This window comes from Podarcis raffonei, chromosome 10, assembly GCF_027172205.1.
Source record: "Podarcis raffonei isolate rPodRaf1 chromosome 10, rPodRaf1.pri, whole genome shotgun sequence".
Taxonomy (NCBI): Eukaryota; Metazoa; Chordata; class Lepidosauria; order Squamata; family Lacertidae; genus Podarcis; species Podarcis raffonei.
In genome coordinates, this window is record NC_070611.1 from 58,653,499 (window position 1) to 58,676,938 (window position 23,440).

General features: G+C 44.2%; 1 protein-coding gene across 3 annotated transcripts in view; it reads left to right on the plus strand.

Annotated features, from left to right (window-relative positions):
* WNT5B (Wnt family member 5B) overlaps positions 1-19,518 on the plus strand; it is a 125,374-nt gene extending 105,856 nt beyond the window's left edge. For 2 of the 3 annotated variants that reach the window (XM_053406540.1, XM_053406538.1), the window contains exons 2-5: positions 1,381-1,520; positions 2,715-2,962; positions 11,527-11,819; positions 18,943-19,518. In XM_053406540.1, coding sequence (XP_053262515.1) covers positions 1,390-1,520; positions 2,715-2,962; positions 11,527-11,819; positions 18,943-19,401 — 1,131 coding nt within the window. In that variant the 5' untranslated portion in view covers positions 1,381-1,389 and the 3' untranslated portion in view covers positions 19,402-19,518. Of the gene's footprint in view, positions 1-954; positions 1,060-1,380; positions 1,521-2,714; positions 2,963-11,526; positions 11,820-18,942 lie in introns of those variants that run through there. The other variant, XM_053406541.1, reaches the window with a different exon arrangement.
* Positions 19,519-23,440: the final 3,922 nt, after the last annotated feature.

Sequence of the window (23,440 nt, forward strand, 5' to 3'; positions counted from 1 at the left end):
ATATCATTCCAGCCTCCTTCTCCATGTGTGTGTTTTGGGATGGAGTTGATGATTAGCCATGAGAGGAGCAGGGGAAGTTTCTCTGTTCTCTCCCCCCCCCCCATTTTAGTGTACTGCTCTTCTTGTTTCTCCTCCTCCTCCTTTACCTCCCTTTTTCTCTGCGGGAGGTCAGGCCTGCTCCAAATGATCCGCATCACACAATCCAAGAGATGGGATGCCTCAAAGCACTTTGGCACACAAATGCAAGGCTCCACCTCAGCATCCCTTGCAACCACTGCAAAAAGAAGCCTGGGTGCAATTTCTAGATTGCATATTGTCAAGCCAGGTGCGCCACTGTCTAAGTATGTTGCCATGCCAAGCAACTGCATGAGTTGCTTTTGTGTAATCTGGTCAGCAGCCCTTGTAGGATTTAAACTGAGCCAGGGCTCACCCCCAGAGTCTCCTTTCACCACTGTGATATGCCTAGTAATAGTAAGCTGGAGACGAAGACCTTTCCAGGAAGATAAAAGGCTTTGAGAATGCCAGGTGGTACTAGATCTGCCTCGTATCCATTTCTCCATCTTCTGGAACTGTGTTAACCATTGCACTGTTCACTAAGAGGAACTTAGCTCAAATCTGCTTCCCTCCGGGGGGTTAACCACCTGAGGGATGAGCAGCCCTAAGTGCTCTTAACCATTTTAGCCTCAAGGAACAAGAAAATACAGAGTTAAGGAGGAAGAATTATGTGTAAGTCAAAAGCTGGCACAGCTAACATTTCAGCACCTGCGTCCAAAAAGGGATGTTGTGTAACTTGAAAGCTTGCTGCAAGACCAGCCGGAAAGTATGCCTTGATTTGAAGGGCCCCCGTTAACCTCCCCACCTTTTCACACTTTGCTCATTTTTAACTAGTACCAGACCTCTCCTTTTTTGTCGCTACTTCCCCTCCCCGCCCTGCCCTTTGATGCATGCCCTGCTTTATGAATCATCCCGCCAGCCCTCCAGAGGAATTCCCTCACTTGCTTTGTGTCTCTCTCTAGTCCTCCTAGCCAAGAAGTGAATGCCTCTGAGCATGTGCAGTCTGTAAGTGGAATATACTGCCACGGTTCGTGCCACCCACCGACCTCTCCCATCTCCGTGGGTGGGTGGAGATGCAGAAGGGTGGGCGGCCTGGGAGAAGATCTCCGGCGCGTCTCCAAGCCCAGCAGGTCTCCAGAGACGCCCTGCGCGGTGGCTGGGGAGAGGGGGCGGCGGAGAGCAAGCGAGCGGCCAGCCTCCCTGCTGCTGCTGCGGAGATCCCTCCTTCCCTCCCACCTCGCCGGAGCTGCTGCGCCCCCTCCCTCCCTCCTCCTCTCTCGGGCTGACTCCCCTCCTTTTCATTCCCTTCCCTTCCTTGTCTTGCAGGGAGCCCTGATGTGTCTCAGCCTAGCCGGGCAAAGACGCGGGAGTCGCGGGAAGCGCACCATGCCCGGGACGCGGCTGATCCTCAGCCTGACTCTCCTCTGCGGCTGCACGCAGCTTCTGGTCGAGGCCAGCTCCTGGTGGTGAGTGAGACCCAACGGGCGATGCCCGACTTACTTTTTCTCCCCTTTGTCCTGTGTTTGCGTATTTTTTGGAGGGGCCCCCGAGGAATGGTGAGGGAAGAATCCGGGCACGAAAAGGGACGCCTTCTCTCTCCAACATCACCAGCACCTCCGCACTCAATCCCCGGGGACGGATAACGCACGTGGAGTTTCCTCCTGGCCTTAGAGGCTGTGTTGGGGACTTGGGATTTTGGGGAAGTCGTTTAACTGCCCCTCCCGTTCCTGCTTTTAACAGCATCTTTTGCAGACTCTTCAGTTCGCCACTCGGAAGACACCCAGTGCGCGCGTTGGGAGCAGTGTGTGTTGCTGGCGCCTTGTCTTTTCTGCAGCAAAAATCTCTTTTTCGAAAAAGCCCCTTTGAAAGTACTTCTGATAAGTAAGGGGAACGGACTGAAAAAGCACATTTTCCCCTCTCAACAGATGCGACTAACTAGCTACGCTTCCCTCTCTTGGCTTTTTCGTTTTCTCCTTTGCGTCCATCGTTGTCCTGCCCGGACTAAGTGACACCCTCAGTTCCGAGCGCATCTCCTGGAAGTTAGTTCCGTTGTAACCAGTAGGAGTTTTTACTTCCAAGGACTTAAAAATTGCCAGCATTTGTGGATAACTCGCTTGAAAGGGCGGCAGGGTCTATGTTGTGACTTTCTGTCACTTTCTGGGCAGCGCCTGGCACTCTTCCGTTATTAAACCAAAAGTCCACATGGAGACTGTTTTTTTTCCAAAGCTCGGAGCAAGGCAGGCATTTCCTGATGAGAGACCCTAAACTGGTGTTTGGTGGGGTGTGTGTGTGTGCTGTCGGTTCCTGATCAGTTGTAGGAAACTGTTGGTTCTCCCATTTAATTAATTCCAGAAGTGTGGCTGTGTTAGTTTATGCATCCGATGTAGGAGGCTGATGCCTTATAAAGGGGGGGGGGCTAGTTAGCTACTTTGAATCCTCTTCCCCAATTAGGGAAGTCTCTGCCACTTGGCTCTTAAGAGGTTTCTTTGTGAGTTCCCCAAGCAGGGTCTCCCCCTTCCAGCCCTGTCCACATTCTGTTGGAAAGACAAAGCCTCAAAAGCCAAACTGTGGCTGCAAGAGACAGACAGGACAGAGAGAGACAGAGAGTTGGCCTGAGATTGGATTGATTGATTCATCATGGTGTTGGTTTCTCATTCCAGGTCATTGGCTATGAACCCAATCCAGAGACCTGAGATGTACATCATTGGCGCCCAGCCTGTGTGCAGCCAGCTGCCAGGGCTTTCCCCGGGGCAGAGGAAGCTTTGCCAACTTTACCAAGAGCACATGGTGTACATTGGTGAGGGGGCCAAGAACGCCATCAAGGAGTGCCAGTACCAGTTCCGGCAGAGACGGTGGAATTGCAGCACAGTGGACAACACGTCTGTGTTCGGCAGGGTCATGAGCATAGGTAAGTGAGGGTCCAGGATGGAAAGGGTGGGGTGGTGGTTCTAAGGATCATGGAAGGTGTGATGGAGGTGAGAAGGTGTGGACTAGGAGGCGTAAAGAGCAACACCTGGGGAAAATGGGGCTCCCAAGAGCAGAGGTATCTAGAACAAGAGTGATGGATGGGAAACCTGCAATCCTTCATAGGTTGCTGGACTCCAGTCCCCATCAGCCAGCACAGTCCAGTGTTCAAGGATGATGGGGAGTTCAGGAATCCACCTAGTACTCATGGGAAAATGTGGCATGATCTTTTAGAGTAACCAAATGAAACTTGTAACACACGGCATGATAAAAGTCTGTCATTTCATCAGGACAAGTTATTTGTTGTTTACTGCTACAATAATTGTTTTCTCAAAATTTATCTTCTGTACCATGAAAATAAATAAAAACTTTTTTTAAAAAAAAGGATGATGGGGAGTTGTAGTCTGACAACAACTGGAGGGTCACAGACTCCCCATCATTGCATTAAGAGGCTGGGTAAAGCAGTAGAAGTGATTGGGGTCCACCATTAAGACTAGAGCTATTTTGAGGATATCATTACCTGAGAATATGGAAGTAGGAAGGCGATTTGCACACGGGTGCAAGCATGGTGCACCAACGAGAAGAGAGATGGGTTGTAGGTGGCATGAGTATCACATGCAGAATGGAGCAAATGGTGTTAAAAAGTGATGGGAAAGCCAGATTGTATGAGAGAGGCAGGGGAGCAGGTGGAAAGTAAAGGGGAGCCAGCTAGCTTCCAGGTCGCACTGGTTGGAGAAAGGAAAGGAGATAAGATTAATGCCAAGGGGAAATGGTTGTGGGTGGTTTGTAGAGCCAGGGAAACCTGCATGGAAGAAAAGGGTGTGATTTCATATAGTGCTTGATCAAGTGTTTGAGGAGTAGCAAAGATTTAGTGATAGATACAGTACTTGCAAAGACCAATCAATCCTTAATTCTGCTGTGCCCGATTTAAAGTCTTCCCCTCCCTCTTTCAAAGTATCTAAGCATAACAGATCTCTTGCCTCAGGCTTCACTATTAAAGAAAGCCCTAAAACGGGCTTCCTCAACCTCGGCCCTCCAGATGTTTTGAGACTACAATTTCCACCATCCCTGACCACTGGTCCTGCTAGCTAGGGATCATGGGAGTTGTAGGCCAAAAACATCTGGAGGGCTGAGGTTGAGGAAGCCTGCCCTAAAGCATTGATCAAAGATATACCTTGAGTTACAGCTCACTACCTTTTTGAATACAAAGGACAAATGGACTGAACCGAAACTGTGAGTCATTGAAACTTGTCTCTAACACCCTGCTGGTCAATGTCTCATGTACTAGAAGTGTTAAAACGTTTTCTGATTAGAGATGGTATTGTCTGAAATGACTAAAACATTTGCATTGGAAAACCTCCCTTGTTTCCTCTAACTACACAGAGCAGCTACCTTTGCATTCTGCCTGATGAAAAGTTATGTGAAGCTTAAAGAGTGACATGCTAGAAATCAGTCCCACAAGAAAGGAACCCACTGCCAGTCAGGGCTTCCAATTGTGTGATACATGTCCTTTATGTACTGCACAGATGTGCAGTATAGGCACTGTTTTGGAAATGGCCTTGTGGAAAGTGGACCTATGCGTCACTTGCTGTCTTACTGGTCACAGTATTAAAAATCAGATGCACTCAAAAGTGTCCAGAACACATAAGCTCTGCAGTCAAACAACTGACCTCTCATTCTAAATGTGTTGGGGAAATGCACTCTGTACATTGCTCAGAGTCACTGTTACTGGATGTGCTTATCGTTATCATTGAAACTGGTTCCATGATTAAGCTCTGGCTGTATCTACACTATTGGGAGGGGTTCTAGAACTTCCCTGGGTATGTTATTCAGTTATCCACCTGTTTGGAGGGTCAACACACATCTGGAACTTGGGGAGGAGAAGCAGGTTGGAGGTTCCTGCAGAACAGCAGTGTTTGGGTCCCATGCTGTGGAATACTCTTGCAGCAGAGATTTGGCTGGCATCTTCCTTGTTTTTGACTTTCTGGCGTCTCTCAAAGACGCTGTTTAAGCATAGAGGTATTTGCAGCTGTTTACGTTTTATTTTTGATCAGCCAGTCACCTTAATGATTATCTGCATGTTTTAAAATGGTCTTTTAAGTTTTTATGTTGTACACCAACCTGATATCTTATAATATGGCAGTATAGAAAAAGCTTTTATAAACAAATAATGCAAGTGAAGTCTGCAACCCACTGATCTCCCTTCCTTTAGTTTTCTCTCTCTTTTGTCGGATTACTCAGATAGGGAAGCCTTATTTGGAAATTCCACTTCATTGTCTTACAAAACCCACAGACAACTTGTGCCCTACTTGCCTTCTCTCATCTCCAAAATATGACATGCAGTCCTTTTGCTTCATGGGGCAAGGAAGGAGGGGAGGCTGAGGAATCACTTTGCTTTCTTTCTCCATCAGTGGAATCCTGGAACCTGCCCACCATGAGAATATGGGGCATCTCCAGGGTGCCATCTGCCCTGCAGTAAAGAGGTTCATTGACAGGCCATTTCAATACTTGAACTGAGGTGTGAGGTGGAGACATTGTTCCAAACCCTTTTGAAATGCAACCCTCCGCTGGCAAGAAATGGGGAAATCCGGGCTCAGGTTTGATGTGTCCACTGTGAGGATAATAAAGGAAAGGTGTTAAAAACTACAGCCTCCTTTTCTCAGGGTTTTCCCAGAGCTGGAAAAGGCCCCTTGCAAGGCAGCAATATATTCCTTCAGAAATTTTCCTTAACATTCAGCGGAATTGAAGTATGTTTTGAGAAAAGGTGGCTGTAGCCTTTAGAGTATTTCTCACTGATAAACCTCCTCTTTGTAATCAGTTTCCTGGTTTAGGATACCTACATTTGATTGGATGGCTCTCATTGGTTAATTAAACATCAGCAATAATGGGCCATGTTTTAATTTTGAGGATATTTTAGGAAAATGCCAGTTATCTTACAATATCTTTCATTGTTCCCCAATAATTAATAATTAGACTGAAATCCTATAGCAGGGAATAAGCCCTATTAAGCTCAAAGGGAATCACTTCTGCTCTGTGTAGATGTGAGCAGTTAATCACTTACATCCACATTCCCTTCCAGACAATGAGCTGAAAGTGGATTAAATTCACAACAAAAATGTAGCCAACCCCATAAAACAATGCAACAATATTATAACCTACACACACACACTTTTTGATTAAAATAATATTTAATGAGTGTGTGTGTATGTATCTGTTTTTCAGTCCTCTTAGCATCTGTAATTTAAATTCAAAATCTACAATGGCTAGGCCACAGATTACAGTGAAACTTCTTGCTGTACTTTCTATTCCCCACAGGGACATTTACAAGTGAATGTTATAAATGTTTACTCTGAAGCAAGTCCCCACTGAGTTCTGTGATTACAGCATACCTAAGATGTTTTCAGAGTCTCTTGTCTCTAATCCCATTGGAGATAAGTAGATCTAAGCGTATGATCCTAAGTGCATTTGCTTGGGGATAACTTAAGAGTGAGGCAACAGGGACCAAATGGGCATCAGAGGTCATCTATATTGTCAGTTATTCAAATAACATTAGGTTACACAATGTTTTCCTTTAAGTTTCCATAGCTCAGTGGTACAACATCTGCTTCACATGCAGAAGGTTCCAGGTTCAATCCCTGGCACCTGAAATATCCCCTGTCTGTGGCCCCGGAGAGCAGCTCTCAGTCAGTGAAGACAATACTGAACTAGAGAGTTGATAGTGTTGAGAGACAATCTCGTGCAGTAGTTAGCATGTTCAACTAGAACTTGGGAGACCAGGGTTCAGATGTTCAGCTGTGAAGCTGGCTAGGTGAGCTTAGGCCATTCACTGCCTCTTAGCCTAACCTTACCTCTCAGTGTTGTGGATGAAATGGAGATATGGGGAGGGAGAGGCAACATGGTTACCTTGAGCTCTTTGAGGGAAAGGTGGGATACAAAAGTGTAATAATAAACAAACAACAATGAAACACGTTTACAATAAATTATACATAAGATTATTGATTAGTTTTATTAATTAAAAATATTTATATACTGATTTTCTCTTGAAATGTCCCAGCTGGTTTACAATAAAAAGTTCCTCATTATTTAATCATAAAAAATACAATAATGCAATTTGATCAGCAGAAACTCTGACTGGCTGAAACAATTCATATACTTCCTGTAAGCTACATGGGATATATGTGCATAGCAGCCAATGCTGATTACCTAGGAATCCGCATAGCAGACTGGGGATTTTTCCAGCAAAATGAAGGTGTGTGTGTGGCTGGTACTGTCCATATAAGCCTTATGTAAATTAATGCATGCACATGGGTTTTGCAAGCCATTCTTGTATCACAATAGAATCTTGCAAAACCCCTGTGTGTGTGAGTATATATGTATTTACATACAGTACTTATACGATGTCCTACAACAAGTTCTCAGGGTGGCTCAGGCCAAGAAGTAAAACAATTAATAATTCAATAACGGTTGAAAGCAAAGAAGTATAAATACAGCATAAAAAACAGTCATGGAGGATAAGACCAGCTTAAAGTTAGGACTGATTAAAAGACCTGATGAAAATGAAAAGGTATTTGGCTGGTGCCAAAATATCACCAGCGCCAGTGCCTGGTGAGCTTCCTTGAGGAGGGCATTACAGTGGTACCTCGGGTTAAGTACTTAATTCGTTCCGGAGGTCCGTTCTTAACCTGAAACTGTTCTTAACCTGAAGCACCACTTTAGCTAATGGGGCCTCCTGCTGCTGCTGCGCCGCCGGAGCACGATTTCTGTTCTCATCCTGAAGCAAAGTTCTTAACCCGAGGTACTATTTCTGGGTTAGCGGAGTCTGTAACCTGAAGCGTATGTAACCTGAAGCATATGTAACCCGAGGTACCACTGTACTTAGCTGGAGTGGCATCAGGGAAAAGGCCCATTGCCACCTTCGATGTCTCACTCAGAAGGGAGTTCTTGGGAAAAGCACATCTGAAGAAGACACTTCCAGAGGAGCACATTCTTTTGCATGCCTCCTCTAGAGATGGTGCGTGAACTAAGGTGCATAATTCTCTGTGGTGAAAATTCTTCTTTAAGAGCTTCCACGTGATTACATGCACCAGGAGTGGGGAACCTTTTTTAGTTGTTGTTGAGGGCCACATTCCTTAGGTCAGAACTTTCTAAGCTCTGCATGTTGTTGACACACTTTTTAGACATGCATCATTTCGCGACACAGTAATTCAGTTTTACTAGGAAAGCGGAGGTTAGATTAATCCCTTTCCAGCCCTGGGAGGAGTGTGGGGAGCATTTGTGTGACACACCTACATGCTGCAGCCGATACATTAACATGTCACAACACACAGTTTGAAAAGCTCTGCCTTAGGAGTTAATTTGTCAGGGGCCTGAGCCGCATTGCCATTTGTGAACTGGACTGAAACCAGCAGTGGTTGGGTACTGAGTAAAAAATGAGTTGGGAAACACTTTCTGCCCTCTATTTTCTCACTCTCTGCTACCCACTTTCCCCACTCTTTTCTTCCTCACCCAGCAGGCTACTGGGGAATTCTTGCCAGACCCAAAGGTCTGAACTGATCTCCTACAGCGGAGTTTTGAAATTAAGTCGAGGGCCGCAATTAACCGAAGGATTGCGGGTTGCCCACCTGTGACATATACTCCGCTTGAATGTTGCACCTTGCTTAGCTGCTCAAAGAACTTAAAACAGTAAGGAGAGCCCTGCTGTATCTGACCCAAAGCCTGACATTTTCTGTTCAGCACTTTTCTTTCCAGCAGTAGCATTCTGGGGAGCTGACAAAGTAGGATATGAAGGCAACAGCACTTCCCTCTTGGTTATTCCTGAGAATCTGGTAGTTACGAACACACTGCCTCTTTGTGGCTAATAGCCGTGATAGGAACTCTTTCAAATCCCTGAACAATTTCAGTGTTTATTTTACTTCCAAATATCCCGCAGGACATATTTCTTCCCTTTGCCTTCTTGAGGCGGCTGAGAATGAAGCAGAATGGTAGGAGCCACAGTAAAAATGTGACGTGAATACTTACAATTTAGCGTGATTCAGCCACTGCAGGAGGTCTCTTTCAACCAGGGCTGTGTAGTGCCAATAACTGAGCAGATCCATACACACCCTGGCTTATATGGAGCCCAGCCTGTCCTTTGTTGTATCCAAAGCACGGAGTCAATAAGAGGTCCCAAGGGAAGTCAACTCAAAGGAACAAGGATGAGAGGATGTCTGATGAAGTAAAGGAATCATAAACCATCTGTCTCCCTGCTGTCATTTCTACCCAAAGATACCAAAACCTTGAGTAATCATAAGGCATATCAGAGGGGAGGAGTGACACATTCTCACTCCTTTTAAGATCAGCAAATTCAAACAACAACACACAGCTACAGTGGTTGTTCTGTCCATAGCAACAGCAAAATCCCAATATGGTGCATTCTAGGGTGCATTCTTGGGCTCCAGTACACATACAGAATTATGCACAAGCTGAGATTGCTCCCGTACACAGATAGTGATTCACACACAAAACTTTCCCTAACATTCATCCAGAGCAGCTCCTGCTCATACGGAGCTCTGTGCACAAACACATAACTTTGGATCTGAATGCTAGTGTCAATATTGAGTAATACTATTATTGTGGGATATTTGCCAACTGGTTTCCTGTTGGAACTGGCAGGAGACGGGGAAGTTAGGATTTGGGGCGAAAATGGGCATGGCGGGGTCAGATCTGGGTGTCAGATGTGTGTTTAAACCCAGATCTGCCACAAATCACATGGACAATGGGCTGTGTGTGTGTGTGTGTGTGTGTGTGTGTGTGTGAGAGAGAGAGAGAGAGAGAGAGAGAGAGAGAGAGAGAGACCAGATTGAAGGAGCAAGTGTTGCATGAGGGTGGGAGCTGGTTGTTACCCTCTCCTGTGGCATACAAGCTTGGTTCATTTTTCACCACTAGTTTCAGAACCCCCAGGGGGCAGAAAAAAAGCCTGGGGAGAGGGACTAGGGGGATGTAAATATATGGGTTGGTGTGGGGGAGACTTCAGTGTGGCTAGAGTGGTGGATTCAGAGACAGACCCAGGCTCAATCCCCCACCCCTTGAGCTATGAAGTTTGGCCTATATTTCAGTCTAACCTAACTCACAGGGAGAGGGATGAGAGTACTGTAAGATCGTACTGGAGGAAGGATCTGGACAAAATATATACTAAGCTGGACCGAATCCCTTCCCGCTTACTTTCTGTGTGATTTTCACAGATGCACGTAAGCAAATGGTTCTATTGTTGTAAGTTCATGTGGTTTAGCCCCAAAGGAGCCTGGCCAACCTTCTGGTCTTAGAGTAAGATGGAGGGTGGGACTTATCATTATCTATAAAGGTTGTCTGTGGAATTGTCTGGAAAGAGGGGAGAGGACTCAGTGAGAACATAACAAGAGCCCTGCCAGATCAGAGCAAAAGCCTATCTAGTCAAGCATCCTGTTCTTACTGTGGCTAGACAAGTGTGTGTGGGAAGCCCACAAGCAGGACTTGAGTGCAGCAACACTCTAATTTGTGATTCCCAGCAACTGGTAGAAGAGCATAAGAAGAGGCTGCTGAATCGGGGCAAAGACATCTAATCCCAACACTCTTCTCACAGTGGAAAACGAATCAAGGGGCCCTCCAGACATCCTTTTTATTGCTCATTCATGATTATTTATGCTCAGGATGGTATCAGGGCAGTTATACACAACCCTATTTTCAATACTGCAAAAGCTTTGTGGCAGACATACAGCTTCATTTCCAGTTGGTGCATAGCTTCTTGCTGAAATCCTGTAACTTCTCATACCACAAATGTTCCAGGGTTTTGTTGTGGTTGTGTTTTAGTACAAGAGAGTGCCCCTTCAGACGGCAATCATGTGGTAACGTTGGAGAAGCATTGCAGAACAACTAATAAAGTGGAATAACTTGTAGACAGTCCAGTATAAATCCACCACCAATTTACTGTTATTTTATCAATGGCATATTACAGAATACACCTGCAAAACAGAAAAAGGCACTGGTCCAGAGGTGCCCCAAAAGAAACTTGACAGTCCTTATATCAGCTAAGGTAGAAATTAATTTTGGGTGGTGTGCTATGCAAATAGTCAACAGAACCCAAATTGAGTTATTTTACCTAGCAGTTGGGGGGATTTTCCTTCAAAGAATAGTCTCATCTTCAGTTGGTACAAAACTGAACTTACATATGTTTTCTCAGAACACCTACGGGTATAGGGTAGTATATAAATAAAATAAAAAAGTAAGCCCTACTACATACGGTACATACAGTGGGACGTACTCCCAGGTAATTGTGTATGATTGCAGATGCACTGAAGGGGTTGGAACTAATAACTGTTGTAGGCGATTCCCACACTGAACTTACTCCCATGGAGGGATGATGGCCTGGACAATGAAATGTGTGAGCAATACAGAACTGCAGAAGCTTGCGTTGCAGTATAAATCCCTAGACCCTCAGTGCCTCTATTAACTGAGATTTATGTATTTTTGTAACCTTCCCATTTTCTACGCCAGGTAGCCGAGAGACTGCATTCACTTACGCTGTTAGCGCTGCAGGGGTGGTGAATGCCATCAGCCGTGCCTGCCGTGAAGGGGAGCTTTCCACCTGCGGTTGCAGCCGGACAGCCCGGCCGAAGGACCTGCCCCGAGACTGGCTTTGGGGCGGATGCGGGGACAATGTGGAATATGGCTACCGTTTCGCCAAGGAATTTGTGGATGCCAGGGAGAGGGAGAGGAACTATGCCAAGGGATCCGAGGAGCAGGCCCGCACACTCATGAACCTACAGAACAACGAGGCCGGCCGCAGAGTAAGATCCTTTTTTAGCACTTTCTCTTTGGGGAAGAGGCAAGTTTAGATTGTAACCAGTGTGTTGCATTCTTAACAATGAGACCAGTTTATAAGACCCAACAGTTTATCTGAACCTAATAATAAATGTAAGTAAACAAACCAAAAGCACACGGTTCAAGCACCTGAATGCTACTTATTACACTGCCTTTTCCAGTGATCGTGGAACCATTCCTACCTGTCATGCATGCATATCATTAATAATAATTCGTAAGAAGTGGCAAATATTTATGTCCCACTCCTCTAAAAGGACCTAGAAAAATGTGCAAAAAATCGAAAAAAAAATATGTGTTCCTTGGACACTGAGAATTCTACAGCTAGGGTTGTCCCCTTTTTGTGTGAGAGAGACCTTCTCTGCTTTAACAGCTGCATGGCAGGCAACAGAAGTTCAACAGATGAAGCTTTTCTCCTGGCATGGAGATGGTAAGGTGCCACCTGTTAGGAACATAGGAAGCTGCTATACATTAAGTCAGACCATGGCTCCATCTAGCCCAGTATTGTCTTCACCGACTGGCAGCGGCTCTCCAGGGTTTCAGGCAAGGGTCTTTCATACCTGTACCTGGTGTTGCTGGGGTTGGAACCTGGAACATTTTGCATGTAAAGGAGATGCTCTCCCACTGAACTATATTCCTTCTCCTGGGGTAAGGGGAATTTCTGTTGTGAGATGCAATTGCCAACATGTGAATAACTGCAGTTGGATCAGGAGACCTGAACACAGGGCACAAACTCTTATGAGTTGGAAATGTGACACAAATTAACTCAGAGAATAGAGGGGCCAGGTCTGTTGAATGAAGGCTGTGTATGTGTATCTTCAGGGCTCATGTATCCAATTTCATCTTCTGATTCATGTTTTCCTGATGCAAGGAAACCATTTTCTGAGTGCAGTTATTTGGCTGAGAACATGTGTAATATTTTATTTTTAAAAATACATTTTAAAGAAAACATATAAAATCTGCTTCTCAGTTTAAAACCTTCTTGGAGCAAACTTCTCAGGCTGATAGCATTCTTTCACCCCCACCCTAGCTAGTGCGTTAATTGCAATAATGAATGATATGTGGAATGCAGTTGCACAAATGACACATGAAGATACGGACTTGTCAGGCTGTCGCTCCACCTAGCCCATTAACATCACTAGTGATGAGTGACTAACTGCCTGTGCCATTTTTGCTATTAATGTTGCTGCTTCTGTTTTTTAAAGATTCTAGCTGTGTTCTGTTTAATTGTCTCTACACAAGTGAATTTGCCCCCCCCCTCTGTTCTTCCTGGATTGGAGACCAGGTCTTACTGCATGGGGCACCCTTGATCGCTAGGGAGCATCTGAGCACTTTCTTTCCCCCTTTCTTGGTGTCTGCAACTCAAGTGATGGAGAACGAATTCTGCCCCACTTCAGTTCTCAGGAAGAGCCATAAGGGGGTGGGAATGGAACTGAATTTGCTTCAGTTTTCGACACAGTCCTGACCCCATCGCCGCTCCACTGCACTCTTGAATTTTTTAGGGCCCCAAACTTTTAGCTTTATTGCCTGTTGTTTGTTTGTCTTTGACGGTTATCTTAGCCTGCCCTTTCCTTCCATCTGTCTCTTTCTCCACTTGGTCTCTCCTTATCTGCCTCCCTTTGGCAGCCCTGCCACGTTGTTTACCCGTTCAACATGTAGTAGACCTCAATCATCAGCCACTCCATCCAGTGCCAAGCAAGGGTGAGAGGAGGCTTGGCTAATTAACCACATAGGAATTAGCCCGTTGATTCCCTTTACATCCCACTTCTTTACAAGGGAAGAATCAGTAAGGAATTTGAGGTGGAGGCCGAAGAGGAACAGATTTTAAACAAATTCCACTTGCAGATTGAGTCCAGTTGGTCTATGTTTCAGGTCCAGACATCTTAGCTTCCTCTGGAAACTTGTACTCTTCACATTGTTTACATAGCTGAGTCAAAATCTTTCTTCAAATGGTCCAGCTCATAGCTACCTGCATTTCAGCAAAGAAGATACATGAGGAAACCATTTCTTTCTTAGCGCCAAATATCCCCCTTTAATGTAGGCATACTGAGTTGTGCCGGCATCACTTTGAAGCAAGTGCTATTCATCACAGTTAGATTGGTATCCAGGTAATCAATTTAGGATTGCCTGATATAAATAGCAATTGTTTGTCTTTAGAAGAGAGCTTCCATGCCACATCTGGCTCTCAAGCCATGTTTTGATTGATTAGACTGCCATGCAGCTCTTGGAGGGAGCTCTTGTTTAAAATTATCATTAGGTCCAATTAGCTAGGACAGAGATCAGAATCCGCTTATTCTTAAAATTGGCTCCCATGGGCTTTTTGTACATGACTGAGGAAGGCTGTCATTTAAAGAGACAGTCTGCCACCATTACATCTGGTTTGGCCTCTAGATAATGGAAGTAGAATACAGAATTAGGGTTTCTGTCTCACAAACTTCATGGAAAGCAACTTCAAATTCCATAATATCACTCACTTTGGACCTGAGACTGAGGCTCAACCAGCCAAGTCTTATTCAGTGTACATTGGCATTGAGATGGTTTTCACAATCTCAGTCTGGTCATACAGCATGGTTACTGGCACTGCTAGGGAGCCTCACCTTCCCACCTTCCACTGTAAGCGAACTGTGTGCTATTCTTATGTGTGTTTTCCTGCAGCCATCTGCAAAAATGCACATATTTGGGCATGATGTGGAAGTTAAACCTCACACTTGCCTCTTTGCTGTGGCTTTCATTTTATACTATGGTTCTAGCAGACTCACCTGCCCCTAAAACTCCATATGCTCAGAGTATATAGAGAGCTCATTCTGAAACAGAACAATAGTAAAATATATGCTAGACCTCAATAGATGAGGCCCTCCATAAACATTTGCAGCCATATGGCAAGGCTTTCACATTTGTTGAAGCAGCAAGGCCCAAATTAACCTTTAATCCTGCATGGTGGTTCTCCTCAGCTGCCAATTCCCCCTCTTCTATCCCCCCAGTCTCTTTCATTTGCACATTAGTTATTATTATCTTCCTTTTTTATTATAATAAAAAATGCTGAAATCTTACACATTTTTCAGTTAAGTACTGAAGGATGCTATTGTTGATTAGGGTGTGGTGGCGGTGTGTGGGATTACACTTTAATTTTCCTATATGGGAAAAAGGAAGCGTGGCTTCTTCTCTTTTCCTGATAATGACGATTAATTAAAGTCCTCCCTCCAAAGGTACCCGGGGCTTAAGCCTTCCTGGAATTGACATCCTTGGCTTTTGCTACAGAAGCTCCTCATCATCTCACATGTGCAGGGGCTGTTTGTGGTTGTACAGTTCAAGGGAGTGTCATTCTGCACATGCTTAAAGGCACTGAGTTAATGAATTAATCAAATTACTTTTCTTAGTAGTATCTGTCTGTCTATCTATCTATCATCTATCTATCTATCTATCTATCTATCTATCTATCTATCTATCATCTATCTATCATCTATCTAACGAAGGCTCTTTGCAATGCTTAATTAATAGCAAGATAAACAAAAGGACATTGAAATAACAAACAACAAAGGACACCACTGCAGTATGAACAGAAAAACAGAATCCATAATTGCCACCAAACTCCTGCATTCCCCCCAGGCCCTCTGGAAAAGATGAATTTTAACAGTGCAGTAAAAACAGAATAGTGATGGAGGCAGGCAAGCTTCTTTGGGGATAGCATTCCGAAAAAAGGTGCTAGAACCAAAAAGGCCCTGTTTCTAGTGCTCAAACCTACCAAACTTTAGAAAGCGAAGGGTTACGTAACAAAACCTCAAGTGTTGACTTGAGCATTCAAGAAATTTGTCCTTTGCGGGAGGACGAGGAGATTTGTATGCTGGTTCTAGACTGTTGAAGGCTTTTAAAGTGAGAACCAGCACCTCAAATTAGGCGTACAGATGAATGTTGTAATTTTGAAACCACAACAACATTGGAAATTGGTTTCACGACAAAGCTATGGTGAGACCTTCCTCAAATGACACCCTGAATGTAAAAAGGCAGGAGGAGAATATGCTTAGGTTTCCTGGCTCTGATACAGTTGTTGGACTGAACTCAACATAAAATAAAAAATCCAGAAGTATAGCAGAATATTTAGAAAGGAAAGAAAGTTGTTCTAATGCTTTCTTAAGCCAGGAGGCTCATCTCCAAGGCCTATCAATATTTCTTTATATAGCAAAAGAACGCTTTCCAGGCTTGCAAAGCCAGAGTGCTCTGCTGCTGTGCAGCCTTTTGGATGTTCTTTTTTGTGCACAGATATTAGTTCCAAACCCACTTGGATTGGGCCCCAAATGCTTTATCTGCATCACTCACCTATAATCAGAAATTGGCTTGAAGACTGTTTCCATCATCATGGTTCTCTCCATGATGGACTTATCCCACCATAGTTAAGTGGAGCAGATCATAATTTTGCCAGAGAGAGATTGTTTCAGGATGTCTCTGATACTGGCTGAGTTCTCCTCTTTCCTGAGGGAGATTTTTTTTTAAAGACTCCATGGTATTCACTCACATTTGGATTGACGTCAAATTTTTTTTGTTTTAAAAAGCTGTCATAAAGACTCAAAGTTGAAATACAGATTTTTAAAAGATGCATGGCTACCATGAGGGTAATAGATTTTATTAAGCAGTAAGCATCCAGCAGCTCACCATGAATCTCTCATCTCTGATCTAACACCAGGCAGACACATTGAATTTTGTAACATGCCTCGTAGGGTTTGAGGGGCGGGAGTGTTGTATTAAAACAGACAATTCTGTGGTTCAGGTACTTTATTTCTTTGAAGGTGCTGCTTCACGCATCAGCCTTCCAATTAGGTATACATAAATTATTGGTGCAAACAAAACTGTATACAGTGGTACCTCAGGTTACATACGCTTCAGGTTACAGACGCTTCAGGTTACAGACGCTTCAGGTTACAGACTCCGCTAACCCAGAAATAGTACCTCAAGTTAAGAACTTTGCTTCAGGATGAGAACAGAAATCATGCTCTGGTGGCGCGGTGGCAGCGGGAGGCCCCATTAGCTAAAGTGGTGCTTCAAGTTAAGAACAGTTTCAGGTTAAGAACGGACCTCCGGAAAAAATTAAGTACTTAACCCAAGGTACCACTGGAATGTATTTATAGCAGACCTTTCTTTCACGATGGTGATGCCTCACGGTAGCCTATGCAGGATTTCCAGGGGTTTTCTCATCTAGTCACTGACCATAAATCTTTGGGGAAAGGTATGTGCTTTAAATCTATGGTCTGTATACGACCTTAGTTTCAGCAGGGTTGTTGTACCATGTACATTCAGAGTACTAAAATGCCTACTAATGGATCCTCTGTGTTATTTAACCATTTGTGGCACATTCATAGCTGGGAGGGAAAGGACCAAGGCATCTTTGTCTGATTACTTGGAGGCATTTTTAACTCACCACAGGTGATCAAGCCGGTGGCTCTTTTCAAGCTTCATGTGCATCATTATCACTTTTCTATATAGGGATATTTTTAATCTACTGAAACTTCCTATCTTGGTCAATTTGGTTTTTCATAGGAGTTGATTTAACTTTATTCTCAGGTTGGCTTTGTAGGTACAGAATTATCTCAAGGCCATTGTACAGATTACATAGCGGCAAACCTGGGTTTGCACAGTGTATGCTTGATAGAATTGACTCAGATTAATGTATCTGTACATTTTCCTAAATGTATTATTTGTCTCTCTCACACATTACATTTTTAGATGCATGGTGTTTTTTATTATATTAAAAAACCATTACACTAAAAATGTAATGATGAAGAATATACAGTGGGGGAAATCTCTCCTCGTTTAGGTCATTGGCTCTGAAGTCCACATTTTTCACAGCAGACTTCAGTTTCAGAGGCATCCAACTTGTGACAGGCATTTTCAGATATTGGAAAACAAATTTCAGTCAACGTGCTTGCATTCAATTCTAAACCTTGTCTTAACAGCAACTCACACGACATTCTGTAGCCACTGTTACAAAATTCATGGACTGTTATACTCGTTACCAGCTTTTCAAAGCTAGAAAAAAGGAATTCAGTAATGGGAAAATGGGAGTAGACAAGTGACTGACCACCAGGTGGCGAACAAGATGCAAATACATAGTTGCTGCATTCATGCGCTTGTTGGCTTGTGGTGTATATTCTATCTCTCCAACACCACCCTGGCTAAACTAGACATAAAGGTCGCATGATGCAACTTGGGTTGTGCCAACTTCCTGTAAAAGTATGTTCCCTCACCCACACACAATCCCATTGTTTGTTCCCTGCTGTTTTACTCCGAGTGGGAGTTGCATCCATTATCTGACAAACATCCATCCGAGAAAAACAACAACAACATGTGGGCAGTTTAAAGCCCTTACAATGCTGCTTACAAGGAATATAAAAATATAATGCACATAATCATATAATACAATCTCACCATTACATTGAATAACCTTTTTACACGGCAACATAATCTAGTGGCAAGACCAGCACCATGCCATTAAAATTAGCTAAAACACTTTAAAGCAATTTGGGGTTCAGTTGGGTGGGTGCACCAAAAAACCTTTAAGAGAAAGTAACTTGAAATAAATGGACCTTCAGAGCCTGTTTGAAGGTCTGTATTGGGGGAGATGTGCACACACAACAGTCCTTGGGAGGGCCAGCAATGAAAAGGCCCTGTCTCAGGTACCTGCCAACCCAATTGATCTTACAGGTGGATCTATGAGTATAATTTCCATAGGTGATCTTGGGGTCTGAGCATTTCTTGTAAGTTGCTCTGATAAGACTTGGATACACTCTTCCAGGTAACAGAAAATGGACAGGGAGCCACCATGCTTTAAAGTGTTAGATTAGGTTTAGGAAGATGCAGGTTCAAATGCCCATATAGCTGTGATGTTCATTATATCAACCTACCTTACTGGACTGCTGTGAGAATGGGCGCAGTATAAGAAAATAATACTTGATGATGATGATGATGATGATGATGATGATGTAAGCCCAGTGAGGCTTGCTTCTGTGCATAAGGTTGCACCAGTTACTGCTTATGTTGTGCCAGATTTTAGTGCTGCTTGAACACTTTGTCTGACCCCACCTTACCTTCTTCCTTCCGTAGGCAGTGTACAAGTTGGCTGATGTCTCCTGTAAGTGCCATGGTGTCTCAGGTTCCTGCAGCCTCAAGACCTGTTGGCTGCAGCTGGCTGACTTCCGCAAAGTGGGAGACCTCCTGAAGGAGAAGTACGACAGCGCCGCCGCCATGAGGATCAGCCGCAAGGGCAAGCTGGAGCTAGTGAACAACCGCTTCAATTCGCCTACTCCAGAGGACTTGGTGTACGTCGACCCCAGCCCCGATTACTGCCTGCGCAACGAAACCACAGGCTCCCTGGGCACCAAGGGCCGGCTCTGTAATAAGACCTCGGAGGGTATGGACGGCTGTGAGCTGATGTGCTGTGGCCGAGGCTACGACCAGTTCAAGAGTGTGCAGGTCGAGCGTTGCCACTGCAAGTTTCACTGGTGCTGTTACGTCAAGTGTAAAAAGTGCACAGAGATTGTCGATCAGTACGTCTGTAAATGAAGGGCCCACAAGAGCTACAAATCTATATTATATAAATCTATATAAATCTATTTTATATATTTGTATAAATAAATAGATGGTGATGACGATAATAATTAAAGACATTTATTTAAGAGACTTTTAAAAATCTAAAATGTTTCCATTAGAACAGCTAGATAGTTGGGCTGCTCCTTTGCTATTTAATAGGGGAGCAAAGCGGGGCGGGAGGGGGGAGGTATTTGTTTGCTGGTTCCCTCCCAACCGTGACACAATGCATCCAGGATAAAAGGGATTCTTGAGGGTCCTCGAAAAGGATCTGCCTACAGCTCCTTTATCACAAAAGTAGGAGGATGGGACATGTTCCCATTCACCTTGGGTGTGTTCTGTGCCTTTTTTGACACAGCCAAAGGAGTGCCCTCCACGCTCAGGTCGATTTCCAAAAGGACTGTGTGTCATTTTCTGCTTCTTGTCAAAACACACTGTGGGATTCCAAACTACAAGGCAAATTACCTGTTTTAGATATGGGAAGAATGATTCAAAAGGCAGTGTCCGTGCCTGCTGTGGTTGATGTGTGGATTGAAGACAGACTGTTGCACAATGGCAGATGGTCCCCCTGCATCAAGCGGGGGAAGGAAAACATTACCTTTGACCTAGAAGTGCTGCTTTACCCCTGTATATCCTGACAGAAACTCCGGCATCTGATTCTCCTGCATTTTGTGGAATGAAGAAGGGCGGCAGCGGAAGTGGAGGGGGCTCTGCTGAAGCTTTGGAAAGGCAAAACTGTCAGAAGTGGCTTTGCTGGTTGGTGGATTTTCTCTTCTGTGGAAAAAGAATTGTGTGGTGTATTGATCTAACCTCAGGATACATGACAGCTGGTGACTGATCTCTTGGGACTACTTGGATTGTTTTGGGAAAGGGGCTTATTCGGCGTGTCTCTGGACTTGAGAGAAAAACAGACATGATTCAACACAAAGGATTCGACAAACACAGCACCTCAGTCTCTACGTGGACTCAGATGGTCATGGGTGTCACAAGGGCTTTTTCATCCCCCTTGCCTCTGACCTAGATGTACAGTTTCTCTTTTAACATTAAATATCCCTTGTTCTTGCCCTCTCCCCTTGTTTTTGTGAGCACATTTGTTTTGTGTTGCTGCTAATGCATTTCACAGCACAGGGACTTTCTGCCAAGTTGGACTCCTTCCTGGTTTAAAACTTTTATTGCAGTCAGACCCAATTCTTGTGTTATTTTTTGATATGGTCAAGTCACCAAGAGGTGACATTTCGAAAGAATTATGTCTGTTGCTGGAAGACCGTTTGATTTGTACACTTCCTTGTGTGCTGAGAGCTGGTTTTCACCATCCCAATGACGAGGGTCATATTGCATTCTGCAAGTTATCTTGTTACCATTGACTGGCAACAATGTAGCAAGTGCAAGTCATAAGCCAAAAGAAGAATCAAATATTTCCTTAAAACTATTGTCATTGGTTCTGAAATACCGCATTAGGAAGTTCAGGGGAAATTCTGGAACATTACTCCATTCTTTTCTCATATCCACAGATTGGCTAGACTGGATGAAAATGGGCCAGAGCCATTTTTTGTTAAGGCAGAAGTGTGTAGGGAGGATGCCTTAGAAAAACCTAATTGGGGAGGTGAGCAGCTGTATTTTTGCATCAGAGTAAAGAGAATGATGTGGGACGCGGGTGGCGCTGTGGGTAAAACCTCAGTGCCTAGGACTTGCCGATCGTATGGTCGGCGGTTCGAATTCCCACAGCGGGGTGAGCTCCCGTCTTTCGGTCCCAGCTCCTGCCCACCTAGCAGTTCGAAAGCACCCCTAAGTGCAAGTAGATAAATAGGTACCGCTTTATAGCGGGAAGGTAAACGGCGTTTCCGTGTGCTGCGCTGGTGCTGGCTCGCGAGAGCAGCTTCGTCACGCTGGCCATGTGACCCGGAAGTGTCTCCGGAGAGCGCTGGCCCCCGGCCTCTTAAGTGAGATGGGCGCACAACCCTAGAGTCAGACACGACTGGCCCATACGGGCAGGGGTACCTTTACCTTTAAAGAGAATAATAGGTGATAATTGCAATAGCCTCCCCCACCCCATCCTGCAAACACAAAAACCTAATCTGCTGCAATTAGTAAACCAGCAGAACTAGGTGAGAACCTTTCTCCATGAAATCTAGTTTTCCATATGCAAGGGTTGTTGTTGTTGGTATAGAGGAGTACAGACCTTAAAAGCCTACATGTATAGAAGCTATCACAAATGCACTCCACATGTGCTGCTTGCAGGCAGCTTGGGTGGTATCCTCTTGGTATCAGTGATGCTGTGTTTGTCAAGATGGCAATAGAGCAGGGTGAGGGGACTAGGTTGAGGAGAGCTCCAAGGCAGTGGCAGACCTGCAGGCATGAGGGTGCCAACCCCAACCTTGCCACCACCACCACATCCTGCCCCATCCTTGTCCAAAGGAGCATTACATGGCTGCCATGAGGATGTTGTTGCTTCCACCCCATGAGTCACTGCTGGGCTTTGTGAGTACAGTGGTACCTCGGGTTAAGAACTTTGCTTCAGGATGAGAACAGAAATCGCACAACGGCGGGGCAGCGGGAGGCCCCATTAGCTAAAGTGGTACCTCAGGTTAAGAACAGTTTCAGATTAAGAACAGGCCTCCGGAACGAATTAAGTTCTTAACCAGAGGTACCACTGTACTGTATTAAGCTTGACTCAGCTGCAGGAAAGTTCTGTTTTCTAAAGGCCATGAATCCTGCATGTAGTTTGTCAGTATGACAAACACACATGTGAGTCTGTTTTGCCATGTTTACACATAGCAAGTAGCTTGAGGCGGACAGGGGCAAAGAGAAATTTTACATCCAATGAAATACATATTTACATTTGTCACAGGCAATAACATATATGTTGGATCCATACAATTTCCTTATGCTCCCTTGGAAAGGGATCACTCTTATCTGCTCTGCATGCAGAAGATCTCAGGTTCAGTCTTTGGTATCTCCAGGTAGAGGAGGTCAGGTTGCAGGTGATTTGATTTTTTTTTTTTTGCCTTTGACCATTGAAAGCTGCTGCTAGCCAGAGTAGACAGACCTGGGCTCAATGAAGGCCTGGTTCCTATGTTCTATATTGGAACATTTGCCATGCATGAAATCTTCCCGAGCCTGACTTTAGGCTCAATTAGAGTTCTTTCCCCCCCAATTAAGCACTAATTATCAAGTATATGTAGTCATCCTACGCCTGATAGCCACCCCGTGGAATACAGGGTCATGAGCAATTGTTGTTTTCTTAACTTCCTTGCCAGTGAGCGATGGATGGAAAATGTTTGTTTTTTCAGTACCTACAGGGGTCATTTGTACTTGAGCAATAGTCAGAAGGCCCAGCCAAAAACTGGAAACAATTACTGACAATATTATTTGCAATACTTGCTTTTTAAAACAACAACTTTTATATTTTTAAAAAACAAATTGCCAATAGAAATAAGCAAGAGCCCTGTAAACTAGAGCTCTGTAAAATACAACTCAGGATTTTTACAAGCTCTGTTTTTCTCCAAACATTTTTAGTCATATTTTTTTTTACCATTTCTGCTACTAAAGTTGTCAGCAATGCATATATTTCATAGGCAACAGATTTGAAGGGTCCAGAATATATAAGAGGAAGAGCATTCTGCTTGCAAATTAACTTGCTTTAAAAATACTGTTCAGTTTTTAAAAATAATATTTTAGGGTTTTAAACAAATCATTAATCCATACATTTGTTGGCATCCCAGAGAGCTATTTCTTGGAATACACCAAATGACCCAGATTTATGTTCTTTTTATATAAAATCCAAAGCCAAAGGTACAATAATTCAAAGTGATGAAAGCTGTTTTCCACCCATGGAAAAACTGAGAGGATAATGGCCTGATCTAGCTCCCTTAATAACAAACCAGTAATTGGAACGATCCCCAAATCCCATGAAATCTGTGCGCTACAGATGCTTGGAATACAGTATCCTTTTTTTCTAAAAAAGAAAAACAGTGTTTTGGCTGCCTGAAAGGTGTTTCCTTCCTTCATATCTCTA